Source organism: Erythrolamprus reginae, chromosome Z (genome assembly GCF_031021105.1).
Source record: "Erythrolamprus reginae isolate rEryReg1 chromosome Z, rEryReg1.hap1, whole genome shotgun sequence".
Taxonomy (NCBI): Eukaryota; Metazoa; Chordata; class Lepidosauria; order Squamata; family Dipsadidae; genus Erythrolamprus; species Erythrolamprus reginae.
The window spans coordinates 24,725,865-24,743,975 of NC_091963.1; the positions used below are offsets into that span (position 1 = coordinate 24,725,865).

General features: G+C 39.9%; 1 protein-coding gene across 1 annotated transcript in view; it reads right to left on the reverse strand.

Annotated features, from left to right (window-relative positions):
- Window positions 1-18,111, reverse strand: part of GPR158 (G protein-coupled receptor 158) — a 202,648-nt gene that overhangs the window by 80,459 nt on the left and 104,078 nt on the right. Inside the window, exon 3 of the mRNA XM_070727067.1 lies at window positions 13,404-13,506. Coding sequence (XP_070583168.1) covers window positions 13,404-13,506 — 103 coding nt within the window. The remainder of the gene's footprint in view (window positions 1-13,403; window positions 13,507-18,111) is intronic.

Here is an 18,111-nt window from a genome sequence, read left to right on the forward strand (position 1 = left end):
CAGAGAGCTCGACAGAACACTGAAAGGTACTAAAGTTCTGTGTAAATGTGTGACAGAAATAATGCCTGTAACTTCCTACCAAAGTGACAATGGTTCAATTGTGAGCCAGTGAAGAGGAGGGGAAGATTTCTTAGCTCCTCTTAAAACAAGGGTTCCTTGCTGTCGACAGTGTAAGGAGAGGGGGAAGGAGTTACATTCCTTCTGCCAGCCACTAAAGCAGTGCTTCTCAAATAGTGGTGAGGGCCCCCCTGGAGGAATGATGCTGGGGGGGCGCATAACCCTGGCGAACATAGTTCCCTCTAAGCTGAGCAGTGAGCAATCGCTCACTTAAAAATCATCATCAACTCAGAGTTTTCCAAACCTGCCCAGAAGCCGAGAGGGAAAGAGTGAGAGGGAAGGAGGAAGAGAGGAAGAGAGAGAAACAGATAGAAAAAAGAGAGGAAGGAAAAGAGAAAGAAAAAGAATGGGAGTAAGGAAGAGAGAAAGAAAATAAAAATCTAGTTTGAAACTAGCTCAACTATTTAAGTGGCATTTTGGTATTGATAGAGTTGCCCTATTATGAGCTCACTGTTATAGACATACAGTACAGTATTTTATTTTGAAATTCTCTGAGGCAAAACAGGGTGGGTTTTTTATTTGTTTGTTTGTTTGTTTATTTGTTTATTTATTTGTTTATTTGTTTGTTTATTTATTTATTTATTTATTTATTATTTCTGTGCCGCCCAGTCCCGAAGGGACTCCCACTCAGACACTATACTTTTCCGCCCACCCCCCAAAAAAATTAGAGGGAACACTGCTGGCGAACATGGGGTTTTTTGCTGCAGGGAATAGGGTCCGCATCCTACTTGACACTTGTAATGGCTCCTTCTTCACATTACTCGGCGTTGTGTCCAGGGCAGCCCATTCTAAAATAAAACGTCTTCCAAGTTCAATCAAACTTCTCAAACTTGCAAGACATTTTCTTTTAGAATGGGCTGCCCTGGACACAACACCAAGGAATATGACGGAGGTACTGATACAAGTGTCCGGTAGGACACACATCTAACGGTGAGGCGCAATTTGTGGGTGGCAGGTGGGTTGGGGTCGGCCATGATACTATTTAAAATCATGGCGGAGAGTTGGAGGCATGAAATATTTACTTCTTCCATGGGGGATTGTAAGAGAAAATAACTGAGAAGAACCGAGTATTAAACTTGCCATGTCATATTGCCATCACATGATGCATTGTGACATTTTTCCCCTTTGCAGAGCTGGGGTGCGCATGGCCTTTGCGTGATTCATCCGGCCCAGGGGCTGCCAGTTTGATTGGACCAGATTACTTGCAGGACCATCTCCTGCCACATGAATCCCAGCATCCAGTTAGGTCCCACAGAGTCGGCCTTCTACAGGTTCCGTTGAGGAAGCTGGGCTATGCCTTGATATCTGTATTTCTATTTTATATTGCATTTCTTGCCAGAATTATGCTCTTTTGATATATGACCTTTGTCCTACATATCTGCTATAAACCTGACATTTTTAAAGTGCCGAGAGCCAGGCAGAAACTTTTTGTTTTCACACTTGTGTTTCCTCTACGCTTCCTCTATGCCCGGTTGAGGTGCAGCTGTAGCGCTAAAGCGTACCCAAGAAATGTACTCAGGAAGGGAACATGGCTTTGATAGGGCAGAGATAGATCTGCCACCTGCTCTCAAGGCACATAGCTTCATGCAGGAACCCACATACTGACCACAAGTTCCTTTTTGTTGTACATTCTGCACCTTCTACATTGTATAACCCTTTTTTACTTTCTGTATAAGAAAACATTGACAACTAGTATCTGATTGGCTGATACTGTGTGTTTTTTGTTCTCCTTTGGAAATGTATAAAGAGCCCTGAAAAGCAATCCACATTGTTCAGACATTGCTTTTATATCTTCTGAACCTGACGCATGCACCAAATAAACCTGGCAATCTCAATCTTCTCGTGGTCTCTGCTCCCTTATTGGCAACAAGTCGTTCTTGTTCTGCTACACTGTCAACTAAATAATGTCGCTTGGTGGGATCCAGGGAAAGAGCCTTCTCTGTGGGGGGCCCGGCCTTCTGGAATCAGCTCTACCCAGAGATTCATGCTGCCCTCACACTCCTCACCTTCCGTAAGAATTTGAAAACCTATTTATGCTGCCAGGCTTGGGGTCATTAGGCTCTAGATTCTGGCCAATGAGTATGTGGTATGTTTGCGGTCTGAATCTGAATGAATAATTTTTAATGTTTTAGCCTGTTTGGAATGGTTTTAGATTAATTATTATATTAATTGGATTTCAGATGTTTTATTGTGTGTGTGTGTATATATATATATATGTATCAAATGTTTTTAGCTGAAATTTTAAACTTAAGGGAGACTAGGATGGCACCATTTCGGCCTTGTTCTGGCCTCATCAGCTAGCCACACATATATATGTTGTGGTTAGCTCTGGCCCAGCTCCTGACCCAAGCAATGTGGAGGCGGATGTGGGGGAGACATCCACATGCCACAGGCCTGTTTTGCTTCCAGTAGAATCTGTCTCCTCTGACCAAGGAAGCATGAGTGACAGGGAAGAGGGGAGTTTGGCAGACAGCCCAGGAGGATGATCAGTCTTCTGTATCATCCCTGGATTCTGAACAAGAATTAATGACACATCCACGCATGCGTAGAGTGATGCATAGGAGACAACAACTGAAGGATTATTACAAGAGAAAATGAGGCCACCTGTGGTTGGATGGGGCTGCTGTAATTAGTGCTACAGATAAAAGTGCAGCCTGATGTTTTAGCCTCATGGCAGTTTATCTGATTCATTGTTTCATCAAGATCGTGGTTTTTGCTCTTCAGGATTGTGTGTATGGACTCTCTGGACTTTAGAATTGGACTCAATTTCCCAGTTATTGGGTGAACAATTGGACTGCATTTCACCTGCGCCTTGTATGTACCAGAAAATCCCTTTGACATTTAAAAAGGGAGCTGTTTCTGTTTTTCTGTTTATAAAAACTTTTGGGTTTTTCTTTTATCGTGTGGTGTGTGTCTTCCTGGACTAATTACCCTGTAATTACGGGTGGTTGAGACACGCTGGCAGAACAATATATATATACAAGTCCAATAAATAATAATAAAAAGTAAAACGAGAGAAGGGAAGTGGATGTAAAAAGAAATATATGTGTAGATCAATTTATCACATAGGAAAGGTCTTATAACAGGTGAACTGAAAGGATGAGAGCTGTCCACTGCCTCTTGCTCTCAAGCAATGTAGCCAGGGGTGGACAGCAGGCAGGATGGGGTGGAACACAGTTCCACTGGTGGAATTGAAGCTGTGTGCCCAGCTTTAGCTGACCATCCCCGCCTCCCATCCTCTTCCTCCTCCTCGGAAAGCGGCAGGGAGACCAGCACTGGCAGGAGTTCCAGGGGGGGCATTTCCTCCCCCCTCAACAGCTGATCGGCACCCATTCGCCTAGCTACCCAGCCTGAGACAGGGTGTGACCCAGGAAGGAGAGTGTGGGAAACACAAAGCAAATTGTCACCCCAGAGAGCAACACTGGTGAGGTTGTAGGTCGAGGGCTTAAAAGTTCACTTGAATGATGATGATCGTTCAAGCCACTCCCACCTGGTCACATGGCTGGCAAGCCACTCCTACCCAGTTACATGATCATCAAGCCACACCCACAAAATAAACCACACCCACAGTGTGGCAGTAAAATTTTTGGCTGCCCATTACAGAATGTAGCTATGATGTTTTTTAAAAAACCATTCCATTTCAACACATCACTATGTTGTATTTAATTATATTGCTGATATAATCATGTTTGTGGGTACACAGCACATCTGAACTTGATTTAAATCTTGGGATGTCTTTGGCTTTAATGTATAGGATAATCTTCCAATGAGTAAGGCAATTACAGGATTGGGGGAAATTAGGGCTTTGATACTTGAGTGATGATGCACATGGGCGAATTGAGGAGTTGTTATTGCTCTTACGGATTTGGAGCATTTCTGGTTTTTTATTGAGATGTTAATGCTGTTGAGGGGGGTTTCTTGGGCCTACAGAAAATGGAACTGGAGGGCGACAGATTATACACAGGATGGTGAAATTCAACAAGACAACCAACACATTCACAGACATGATCTACTAATGAAGGCCTAAGATGACTTCTGAAATAATATGCACATGTCAATTTGGGCAGACCTCTTTAGCTTGAAACTTGTTAGCCATTGGCTTACATATCTAATCTCCAAATATTTGATCATGATGCAGATTACCTGTTCAGAGTGTTCGGAGAGGGGCGGCATACAAATCTAATAAATTATTATTATTATTATTATTATTATTATTATTATTATTATTATTATTATTATTATTATGTCAGTACAACACAGCAAACAAGATCACTATGCTGGATTTCGTATTTCATCACCAGTCGCTTCCCAAGCACCTAGGACTGCGTGATGTAGCGGCGAATTATGTTTGCCGATCCCAGTAAAGTGGCCTTTTGCAATTGACAGGGAGATTTTGTCAATTCTGATGGTTTTCAAATGTCCGCTGAGATCCTTTGGTACTGCGCCCAGCGTGCCAAGTACCACTGGGCCCACTTTCACTGGCTTATGCCAGAGTCGTTGCAGCTTGATTTTTAGATCTTCGTATTTCACTAAATTCTCTAGCTGCTTCTCCTCAATTCTGCTGTCTCCTGGGATTGCGATGTCGATGATCCATACTTTCTTTTTCTCCACGATCACAATGTCTGGTGTGTTATGCTTCAGAATTCGGTCAGTCTGAGGTCGGAAGTCCCACAGTAGTTTTGCTTGCTCATTTTCGACCACTTTTTCGGGCTTATGATCCCACCAGTTCTTTGCCACTGGTAAATGGTAGTTCCGGCACAAGTTCCATGGATCATCTGTGCCACAGCATCATGTCTATGCTTGTAGTCAGTCTGTGCGATCTTTTTGCAGCAGCTGAGTATGTGATCGACTGTTTCATCTGTTTCTTTACAGAGTCAGCACTTTGGATCGTCTGTTGATTTTTCAATTCTGGCTTTGACAGCATTTGTTCTAATGGCCTGTTCTTGTGCTGCCAGTATTAGTCCTTCTGTCTCCTTTTTGAGTGTTCCACTTTTAAGCCATGACCAGGTCTTTTCTTTATCCACTTTGCTTTCAATCTTCTCCAAGAACTGTTCGTGCAATGCTTTGTTCTGCCAACTGTCCATACGATATTGAGTTACATTTTTTCTGTACTGGTCCTTAGTTTATTATTATTGTTGTTGTTGTTGTTGTTGTTATTGTTGTTGTTGTTGTTATTATTGTTATTATTATTATTGTTGTTGTTGTTGTTGTTATTATTATTATTATTATTATTATTATTATTATTATTACTTGCTTTTCACTAGTTCCTTGCCATGTAAGAATACCTGATTTTGATATCTACCTGCTAACATCTACATTATATCATTTTTACATGCAATTTAGAGCCATTTGCTCTTTTTCTCTGCAAGGTTTCTGAAGCAGGGTAGTTTCCCACTGCTTCCAGTTGGGACTGGTTTGCTTTCTGAGCCTCTGGAGGCAGTTCCAAAAAATTAACAACTTGTCTATTTTTTGGCATGAGCCTGAGAAACAGAATTGCAAACACAATCCCATCTGCCCTGCCATCTCGGCAGCCCACTTTGCCTCCCAGTTCTGCCTCGACCTACAACTGTGCAGCCTTACAGAAAGCAGAAAGATGGCAAAATTTTAAGTGATAGAGGCATTTGGCCGGCAAACTCTTGATTATTAATGATGGTGAGCAAGCAAGAACACAGCTTGACTTTCAGATTCCTTGCTGGGTTTGCAGAGCTGGCTGTTAGATAAACAATCTTTTTTCAAACTAATGTGCTGAGGAAATTTCACAGAGCACTGGAGGTTGCAATAGCAAATTCTGCTTTTTGAGCTTGGCACAAATAGCTTTCTGAACTAAAGTAGGAATGTAAAATGCATGTTTTTAGAAAACAGCACATCTAACCCACTTTCTCAACTGAATCACCTGGGGACTGACTTAAAGCTGTAATTAAGAAATGCTGCCCAATTAGCAAATAAGCATGATTCACTCCTGCTCTTAGTCCTAAATGTTTTGCTAAATCCCCTTGAAAATTAAGGGAACCAATTTCTAAATAATTATAACTCAAATTGTATTGCTCATCTCCAATATTTCCCTACATCCAGTAATGGGCAGCTTAAATGTTTACTGCCGACATGTGGGTGTCGCTTATTTTGTGGGTGTGGCTTAATGGTCATGTGACTGGGTAGGAGGGGCTTGTTGGCCATGTGACCAGGTGGGAATGGCTTGAACGATCATCATTGTTAAAATGAACTGTTAAGTCCTCGACTTACAACCTTACAAGTGTCGCTTGCTGGGGTGACAATTTGCTTCGCGTTTCCCATGGTCTCCTTCCTGGGTCCCCCCCCCCACCTCAGGCTGGGTAGCTAGGCGAACGGGTGCTGCCAGAAGCATAATGCTGCCAGCACTGCTTCCACCCATGCCTTCTGCTTGCACCTCAGGTCGGAGGTGGCCGCGGGAGGCTGGAGGAGAGCCAGGCAGGAGAGAGGGAAGCTCATCCAAGGCCAGGAAGGAGGAAAGAGGAAAAAAGCAAGGAGCGCAGATGCAGCAGCCACAGCAGGGGGAAAAAGGAGAGCTGAACCAAGGCCAGTAATCCAGGAAGTGACAGCTGCCAATCAGCTGGAGCTGCGCACAAATCTTCATTTCTGCCGGTAGAACTGCATTCCACCCCGTCCTGCCTGCTACCCTCCCCTGCCTACACCCAACCTTATTTGGTTCTGCCATGTTTTCTCCTACACGAGCATTTTGCACTGTTTTTATCATTTTTCTTTTTCCTCAAGCTTTGCAAAATAGCTGTTCAGGTCATGACTGAATATTGATGTACTATAAAATTCTCAATGTGCATTCATTTCCATGATATCAGTGCTTAGACGTCTAGAGTTAGTAGTCTTGTTTTATGTAGCAAGAGAGGTGAAAGGGTACATTACTGATTTTAAACCTGTAGCATTTTCTTTCATAGTTTGACAGTTAATATGAGCTATCTTATCCTTTTGGTTCTGAAAAGATGCACATATTCTTTTTGGCAGGCTGAGAGCCTGATATTTTTTTTAAAAAAAAAATCAGTCCTCAGAAGGAACGATCTATGTAAATTCTGTGCAATGTTCTTGCAAGTAGCTATATGTGCGCCAGCATTTATTAATATTGGCTTTGGATTTTTATTAATTATCACCATGAATTCTAATTTTAGTGCTACAATTTGGAAGGGACACATTTAAAATAAACTTAATACAGTTTGAATTTGCTATATAGATACTTTTTAAATTCTAGGTTTATGTACTTATTGCCAACTCATTTCTAATCTCATTTGTTCACTGTATTTTTTTCCCTGTAATTATTCAGCCCTATTATTAGAAGTATTACTTGGCACTTCCATTTGTAAGGCTAGACGAGCTATAACTGGAACCAAGAAATAACTTCTGCTTGCTTGCTTGTCAATACTTATATTCTTCTCTGCACTCACATGTTAATGTCATTGGCCATTTACCCCTATTTCCAGAGAGCAAAACTTCTGAATATTCTCAGGCATATAGTACATTAGCTGATTGAAGGAAGTTAATTTGATGTTGGGAAAGATTGAAGGCAAAAGGAGAACGGACAGCAGACGATGAGATGATTAGATAGCTTCATTGATTAAATGACCATGAATTTGGGCAAACCCTCTAATGGGGGGCTGGTGTGGTCTAGAACAGTGTTTTTCAACCAGTGTGTTGCAGCACACTAGTGTGCTGTGAGACATGGTCAGGCGTGCTGTGGGGAAATTAAACGTGGGTTCCCAAACTACGGCCCACATGCCGGATATGGCCCACGGAGGCCATTTATCTGGCCCGTCACCAGCCGCCTCCATCCAAACATAAACATTCCCCTCACAATCCCTCCAGCTATCAGTGAGGAAGAGTGAAGGCACAGGGAACGCTCACTGACCAATCGCCTTCTAGGATTCATCCCGACCACTAGCGATGAACCAATAGCAGGCCGCCTCTCATCCACCCCCAGGAAGGTCCTCGCTCGGGCTGCCATGCACTTGTCATTGTGTGGCCGTGGCGAGTAGTTGAAGCTGCTACTCCTCCCCATGGTCCCAATTTCTAATCCTGGTCAGGACTGGAGGTAAATGTTGCCACCACTAATGAAGCCTCAGCCTCAGCTGGGTATGTCTATCCTGATGGTGTATATAGATATTTGACCTTTTTCTTTTTATAAGAGGCCCCTGCAGAGGGTGATATACTATATGTATAATATGTACTGTGTTAGAGTGTCATTTTGGTTGGTGGTGTGCCCCATGATTTTGTAAATGTAAAAAATGTGCTGCAGCACAAAAAAAGGTTGAAAATCACTGGTCTAGAGATCACAAATAGTCAGACACAACTGAACAACAACAATTGGAGGAATGAGCTCTAGAACAGGTGTTTCAAACTTGATTTCATTCATTCATTCATTCAATCAATCAGAGTTGTATCTGTCGTGGTGGGTGTGGCTGGAGTGGCTGTGGACATAGCCCACAATAAAAAGAGTCCTCACCCATTGCATCATGGTGTGGTATGCTGGCTTGATATGGAAAGACACTAAGAGGGTGGTAAGCACAGCATAAAAGAGAGTGGTGAGCACAGCACAAAAGAGGGTGGCGAGCACAGCACAAAAGAGGGTGGTACGCACAGCACAAAAGAGGGTGGTAAGCACAGCACAAAAGAGGGCGGTAAGCACAGCATAAAAGAGAGTGGTACGCACAGCACAAAAGAGGGTGGTAAGCACAGCACAAAAGAGGGTGGCGAGCACAGCACAAAAGAGGGTGGTACGCACAGCACAAAAGAGGGTGGTAAGCACAGCACAAAAGAGGGCGGTAAGCACAGCATAAAAGAGAGTGGTACGCACAGCACAAAAGAGGGTGGTACGCACAGCACAAAAGAGGGTGGTAACCACAGCACAAAAGAGGGTGGTAACCACAGCACAAAACATTGTAGGCTGTCCCCTGATACCACTAGCCGACATCGGTAGGACTTACTGCCTTCGAAGAGTGAGGAAAATTCTCAACATCCTCGTTAGCATTTCTTTATCCTCTTGCCATCAAGAAGGAGATATGGAAGCATTGGCAACAATATAAACAGGCTGAAGAATAGTTTTTATCTGTGGACTGTCAGACCTCTCAATACAAAATAACTTTGTAATAACATAGTGGAATTGATTGGCGGGGCTGGCGCGATGTGCAATAAGCTCACATGGAGCAATAGGATTGTGTGTTGGTTAGTGGAACTCACTGGGTCAGGGATTTTTTTTGTCTTTCACTGCGAGTTGTATTGAGTGAGAGAGATGCACAAAGGGAGGCTCAGCCAATCTCATTGTATACACATTGGACTCTGACATTAAAGGCTTGAATTGAATTTAATTATGGGCTTGGCCAGGGTGGGTGTGGTCAGCTCGACATCATTCATGTCAGGGGCATTTGTGATGGCCAAGACTTCCCTGAAACCCTCTCTCACTCTCAATATAATCTAGCTTCCTCCCTCCCTCTCTCCTTTCTCTTCTTTTTCTTCCCTCTTTTTTCTCCTTTCTTTTTCCTTCCTTTCTTTCCTAATTTTTCCTTCCTTGCTCTCTTCCCATCTTCCCTTCTTTCCTCTTTCCCTTTCTCCTTTCCAGTACCTTCTTGCACACTCTAATGCAAAAGTGGAAACATTTCTCCATTTGTTTTGTTTTTAGTTCATTTTGCGAGCACTCTGCCAGTGAAAATGTATCCCTGAGCCCCCCTGGGCCCCGTTTTTGGCTGCGACAGCCTCCTGCAGCCCTCTGCCACCACAAACAGAGCTGTGGAGGCATGTGCACACCCCAAGCTCCCGCAGAGGCACTGTGGGCTGGTCCTTTGCTGTTTCCTGGGAGTCCCTTTAGGCCACCCCTAAGAACCCTGTGGGCTGGATCCGGCCCATGATGGCATTGAGTTTGACACTCCTGCTCTAGAAGGAAAACCAGGTCTCTGGTTTCCTACAAGCTTTAATACAACGTTAGAATAATTGGGTTGCAAAATCCAAATGACCAACAGAAAGCCAAGATAAATTCTAAGAAGTATCTGTTTGGATGTTTGTGGCCCAGATGCAGTAGTCCTATACATCTAACATCTGTGATATATGTGTTCATACAGCTGCAGATGCGCCTGTGTTTTGTCATGTGCGGAAGCAAAAAAACCCTCACAGAAATACAGGTGCAACTGCAGCTCTTTGTGCAATTTTGTTACCTGCACAGGTGCAAAGCAAAATCACACTGGCCCCGCAAGAACTTATGAGCCACGGCAGCGAGGACAATTTAGCATTCCGGCTACTAGCCCACCGCTGTGTTTATATTTACTTGCAAACAAATTCATGTATTATTATAGTTTGTAGATTTGTGCTTATGTATGTGACTTGCTTTCCAAAAAACTACCAGTGGGCAAAATCACAAAGAAGAAACATTTCTTTGGAGAGACAAATTATCATAGAATTTAGGGACATTAAATCCTAGAGATAATGGGAGCCAAAGTGTATAAAATCATGCATGGGATAGAAAAGTGGATAGAGAAAAATTATTTTCTCTATCACACAATACTAGGACAAGGGGGCACTCCCTAAAGCTCATACATAAGAGGCAAATCAAGGGAAATATTTCTTCATCCAGAGGGTCGTTGGTTTAAGGAATTCACTTCCAGAAGAGGTCGTGACAGCTGTCAACTTTGATAGCTTCAAGGCAGGATTAGAGAAATTCATGGATGCCAAAGTGTATATGTGGTTATTGAAATGGATTCCCATGTGCCATTTCTATGTTGGTTGAGGCAGGCAGGATTTTCTTGAGTACCATTTGTTGGGGGTCAGGGTCTTCTCTTTCTGCTCAAGATCCCCATGGACAATTGGTGGGCCATTGTGTGATGCAGAATGCTGGACTCAATGGGCTTTGGCCTGATTCAGCATGGCTCTTCTTGTGTTCCTATGTTCAGAGGTACTAATAGAACCATGCAAGCCAACAAGTACAAGCCAAAAAGGAAACTTTATATTATATACCACGGGAATAAACAGGGGCATTATTAACAATATGCACTACTTTTAAAGTGATGGGGGTGACCAACTTTTTTTCCATTTTAAAATACAACATACTTTCAAAGGGAGAAGTACTTACACTTACAAGTTTGAAGTGGGTAGCCATTGTTGTGGGTGCCTCTGACAGTAAACTGAGCACAATTTATGTACAAATATAAAACAAAATACAAGGAAGACTCTCACTATATTTAATTCTGTACATCACTCATGACTGTCTGATCAGATTAAATTATTCATTCTACTAGCCCAAGGGAGACTGAGCAAACTTCCCTTTTCAGAGAAACATATAAGAAAGTTAAGTTTAACATATTTAACCCTGCTGTTTCCCTTGCGTATTAAAGGACCCGAAATGAAGTTTGATACTCTGTAAAAATATTTTTATCTGAAACTTGAAATTCCATGACTTTGTCTCATTTGAGGGGTTCTTTCTAAGGGTGGGGGGGGTGGAGGGGGTATAGAGTTTTTGCTGGGCAAAAAAAGTTACTGATGTTACCCTCCAGGTCCTTTTAGACATGGAGTATAAAAAGGTTGGTTCTAGCTACTGGAATGGTCTTTTTGAATACTTTTTTCACTAGTATACTAATTTGAACATTTCCAAACACAATGATATGAAAATTGAAATGAAAACAATTAGTGCTTATTTGTTTATTTTGCTCAGAAAAGCCCACCCCACCCCCATTTTTGTGAAATTTTGTTCATTTTCATCTAGATTAGGCTGCAAAATCTTATTTTTGTGACCATCTTTGGCATTGAAATACTAATTTGAACATTTCTAAACACAATGATATGAAAATTGAAATGAAAAAATTGATGCTTATTTGTTTATTTTGCTCAGAAAAGAGCCTCCCCCCACCGCTGTTTGTACTTTTTTCAATTTATAGATAGAATAGCCTGCCAAATCAGAATTTTTTGACCATCTTTGGCATTGGCATACTAATTTGAACATTTCTGAACATAGTGAAATGAAAAAAAAATATGTTCTGTTCGCAGAATATACACTTGGACTCTTGCGGGTCTTATGTGACCTGAAGTAAAAAAGGTTGGTTCTAGCTACTGGAATGGGTTTTTTGAATACTTTTTTTGCTAGTATACTAATTTGAACATATCTGAACACAATGAAATGAAAAAATTAATGCTTATTTGTTTATTTTGCTCAGAAAAGCTCACCCCCCTGGCTATGTGCAATTATTTCAATTTATAGATAGATTAGCCTGCAAAATCCTTTTTTTTCCCATTTCATTGTGTTTAAAAATGTTCAAATTATTATGCCAATGCCAAAGATAGTAAAACAAATCTGATTTTGCAGGCTAATCTAAATAAAAATGAAGAAAAATGGGGGGAAGGCCCTTTTCTGAGCAAAATAAACAAATAAGCATCATTTTTTTAATTTCAATTTTCATTTCATTATGTTCAAAAATGTTCAAATTAGTTTTCCAATGCCAAAGATGGTCAAAAAAGTCAGATTTTGCAACCTAATCTAGATGAAAATGAACAAAACTTCACAAAAATTGGAAGGGGGTTATGAGCAAAATAAACAAATAAGCATTATTTTTTTAACTTCAATTTTCCTTTCATTGTGTTCAGAAATGTTCAAATTAGTATACTAGTGAAAAAAGTATTCAAAAAGACCATTCCAGTAGCTATAACCAACCTTTTTATACTCCAGGTCTAAAAGGACCTGGAGGGTAACAAGTGTATAGTAAATGGGAGGAGACTAGCAGGGTTAAAGACACCCATGAATTTGAGAATATGGGTTGTAATTCCTTTAGATTGTAGACCAAGCAGCACTTAAACATTTCATACCGCTGAGCTATATAGAGAAATACAGTTGTACTGTATATCTAAACCTCAGCCACTTTTAGATGATTGGACTTCAATTCCCAGAATGCTGACTGGGAAATTCTGGGAGTTGAAGTCCACCCATCTAAAAATTGATAAGGTTGAAAAACACCGATATAGGAGAAGGGTTAAAATTAACAAAAAGACAACTAATATGCCTTTTAAAACAACTGCTGTCCTTTTATTGGTTCTGAAAACTGTAACAGTCCAGGAGCAAAGCTTTTACAAATAAATACCCATAAAAGTAGCTATGTTTTGCAGACTGTAGAGAGCGTCACAGATGACAAACCACAGGCCTAAAATTCCTTAAGTGATTATATAATCCCTGAGTTGCAGAATGTTAGAGTCGAGTGCATAACCCTGACAAGGATAAAAGGGAATCTTACATTATTAATGTGTTCTCTCTTGCAGACTCAAGCAAAGGCACTTACTGTGAAAGATGTTCATTGAAAATATTTTGGGATTATAGAATCCAGTCTTACAAATGCATGAGTAGGCTCCAAGCACAAATCCCAGGCCTTTAATTGGTATACACTAGAAGAAAGAAAGACAGACAAGGAGGGGAACAATTAAAGACACACCCATTCTCCTTTATGGACACAAACGTGTCTCACATCTGCATGTGTTTTGTAACCATTGCAGTGGTTCATCTCAAGGCCAGCAATTCAGTAGGGGAGGGGGGTTTCAGAACAGGAATTATTTTCCTTTTGTAAAAAGCATTAATAAAAGAGATTTTCAAAAGACTTCCGTGCAACAAATGGAAAGTAAATTATTACCCAGACAAGATTTCTTTGGCAAAACAGTTTTTCATTAAAATGGTATAGTGATGAATTGTTCTCCTTTCCTGAATTTCAGAAAAAGTTAACGGAAGAAACTCTTTGCTTCCAATTTATCTGGTGAAGAACTCTAAAAAGAACACTCTGATTCACATTGTCAATTTGAAAACCAAATTTGATAGGTGGAATATCCGTGGTTCATGAATATTCACAATAAAACGTGTCTCACATCTGCATGTGTTTTGTATTTAAACACATGCAGTGATTGACAGGACAGTGTGAAAAGGAAATGGATTAGAGTAATAAAAAGAGATAAAAATATATTCTTGTTAATTTGTAGGCTTTAGAAACAAAGTGAAAACTTTTCAGTGGGAACTGCTGACTTCTAGTGTGAGAAAACTTTCATAGTTCCAAGTACATATTGGGTACCATCTTTTTTTCTCTTGTTGGGAGATGATTAGGTGAAGGTGGTGTTGAACAATTTGGAGGAACCAATTTTTTCTCTCCTCACACCCCCATCCACACATCTTACTGTTCTGTCGAGCTCTCTGGTAGAATCCTCCCAAAAATGCACAGATACAAGTTCAGACACACACATGTTTGAAAATTCAAAACAATGTTCTTTATAATGAAAATTCACTTAAACCAAGCCCTCTTTTGGGATAGCAAAGAGCACTGGTCTCCAAACAAACTGGTAATTTGTACAAGTCCCTTATCAGTTATGTGATACTTAGCTTGCAGCTGTGAGGTACTTCACAGTCCTTCTTTTTTCACAAAGTGAAACACACTTTGCCCTGGTTTAGTTTCAAAGTGGGGGAAAATCAGCACACAAAAGGTCCAAGTCATAAAACACAACGATCAGATAATCCTCCACAATGGCCAAACCCACAGGCTGCTCTTTATAGCAGCCTCACTAATTGGCCTTCATCAGCAGATTCCACCGGGGGCAAAACAGGCCTGCAGCATGTGGATGTCTCCCCCACATCCATAGTCCTTGGGGCAGGACCTGGGCCAGAGCTAACCACAACACTTACTATTAGGCTTTAACTCTCAGTTCCTTGTTCTGACTTCTTGTGGGTCATTTCCAGGGGTGGGCTACTGCCCGGATTGGAGGGGGGTGCAGTGGGGTAGCGAAAATGGAGTTCCACCCCAGAGCACCCAATTTGCACTGAAAGATGTTGAAAGAAAATGCAGGGCATTTTGCATAAGCCACACCCACAGTGTAGTAGTAAAAATTTTGGTCGCCCTTCACTCGTCACTTCCAACCTTCATTCACTTCTCATGTACAATTGCTTTTGCTGTGATGACCTTTGTTTCTTCCCATAATCCTTTCTTGAATATGTCAAATAGATGATAAAACATTGGGCCTATTCACTATTTGTATCTTTGAGGATATTCTGGTACATTTGAACTAGCAATGGGATTCAGTTAATTTACCTACCATTTTGCCCAGCACTGAAAATGTGAGTGTACTTAGGGGTTAAAAATGTGTCTAAATAGGACAGCATAGCGCCAAGGCAGGAGGGCAGGCAGATCGCTGCTACTGGTTGTTCTGTCGGGCTCTCTGGTAGACTCGTCCCAAAAATTCACAGGTACAAATTTCAGACACACACACGTTTGAAAATTCAAAACAATATTCTTTATAATGAAAATTCACTTAAACCAAGCCCTCTTTTGGTATAGCAAAGAGCACTTGTCTCCAAACAAACTGGTAATTTGTACAAGTCCCTTATCAGTTCTGTGATACTTAGCTTGCAGCTGTGAGTCAATTCACAGTCCTTCTTCTTTCACAAAGTGAAACACACTTTGCTCTGGTTTAGTTTCAAAGCCGGGAAAAATCAGCACACAAAAGGTCCAAGTCAGTAAAGCAGTCACGAAACACAACGATCAGATAATCCTCCACAATGGCCAAACCCACAGGCTGCTATTTATAGCAGCCTCACTAATTACCACAGCCCCACCCAACCACAGGTGGCCTCATTTTCTTTGATAACAATCTCTCAGTTGTTGTTGCCTATGCATCGCTCTCCGCATGCGTGGCTGTATCATTAACTCTTATTCTGAATCCAAGGAGGAGCTAGATAATTGATCTCCTTCTGACCTGTCTGCCACACTCTCCTCCTCCCTGTCACTCATGTCTTCTTGGTCAGAGGAGCCTTCATCAGCAGATTCCACTGAGGGCAAAACAGGCCTGCAGCATGTGGATGTCTCCCCCACATCCACAGTCCTTGGGGCAGGAGCTGGGCCAGAGCTAACCACAACACTGGTCGAACCAGTCCAAACTGGCTGAAAACCACCTTTGCATATCTCCCGCCATCTGAAAAGTAACCAGCATTTTCTTGGTCTTCATCAGGGGGTCTAAGGATGTGTTAGGAAAGTCAAGATTGTAGCCATGATTCTACAATCAAAGTAGAAGTGGGTTCCTCCTGGTTTGGACCGGTTTGCGCAAACCAGTAGCAACCTGCTGGTGATATCATGATGGAATCAGTTCGGTCAGTGCTAGTCTGTGAATGCCACCATCATTTTTTTTAAATGAATTTTTGGGGCACTGTGTCTGCACACGAATCGTGCACGCATCCATGCAATGATGTAACTTAGAACCGACCCCTGAATCAGAGCCTATTTTTAATGAACATCAGCCGTGCAATTAATATAAAAACCAAGATCATCTTTGTTTTTACATGCATTTTACAGGCATTAAACAAATTCTGTATGTAAAACCATAATAGCCATTGTTGTGGCTGACATGTTTTTTGACATATCCTGGAGATATCCCTGATCTTAGTATATTAAAAAATAAAATAATAAAATAATCTCTGGAAATGAGGAACAAATGTCTATTCTGTCTGTAGTGTACATGTATATAAAAATCCATGTGAACACCAGTCCTGTACACTATATACCATTGTCACAATATATACTATAATTATAGGTATGTTCATAGATTAGATATTTAATGTGAAAATGTCCTACTTTGTTCACCTTCTGAGCACTTAGATAACACAACTATACAATAACTATCATTCTGCATATTGCCAATTCTTCTTTTGCCTTTCATCAAATCACAAAAAGTCAGCTCTCTTTTCAGCTCAGCAAAACATTATTACAATTTATACATGAATAGAAGGCTGTTTTTCTGCCTTTCCATCTTTTTACCCTGGCAGAAATGATACATCAGGAAAATGAGCTTATCACAATTCAGCATGCAGCCATTATAATCGTTGAGAGGGCACTTACTTCTGACACCATCTTTTAATCTAAATTAATCAGCAATGAGATTCGTTTTCAGGATGCAGAAGAATAAAATAAGATCATAAATTGTATAAAGTTTTTAATGTTCTGGAGTTTTAGAAAGTAATGAATGGTACCCGCTAAAATTAATCATACTATAGAATGGGATGGTAAGAGAGAAAGACAGAGAAAGAGAAAGAAAAATAAGAGAAAGAGGTGGGGGGTGAGAAAGAGAAAATGAAAGTAAAAAAGAAAGAACATTATGCAATTTAGTCCTACAGGAATAGAAAAGAAAAACATTAAAATGTTATTATATTATATTATTATATTATTATATTATTATTATTATATTATTATATTATTATTATATTATATTATATTATATTGTTATATTATATTGTTATATTATATTATATTATATTATATTATATTATATTATATTATATTATATTATATTATATTATATTATATTATATTATATTATATTATATTATATTATATTATATTATATTATATTATATTATATTATATTATATTATATTATATTATATTATATTATATTATATTATATTATATTATATTATATTATATTATATTATATTATATTATATTATATTATATTATATTATATTATATTATATTATATTATATTATATTATATTATATTATATTATATTATATTATATTATATTATATTATATTATATTATATTACATTGGAACTATAACTGGAGAAGCATTTTATGGTAATTTATAGATCAAGCATAGTGGGATGTACTGTTCAGTTATTATTTATTATTATTACAGTATTAATTATTATTTATTATTATTAGTACAGTTCAGTTCCAATATTCCTCCCCAATTTTTTTTAAAAAGGTAATTGCAATTCCATTTATCTCTTATACATGGAAGAGAATAAGAGTCATTTGTTTGCCAGCTATTGCTCAAGCCGATTTGAAACGGTTAGTAACACATTATAAGGCCCAATTACATTTTTCCAGTGTACATCTTTAACCGAACAAATCTCTTTGCTTTTAAATCAGCACGGGATATATGCTTGTAAAATAAATCAATACCTGAAGCAAAGAAAAGCCTTTACCAGCATGTGATAAAGAGAGAGAGCTGATCAAGCA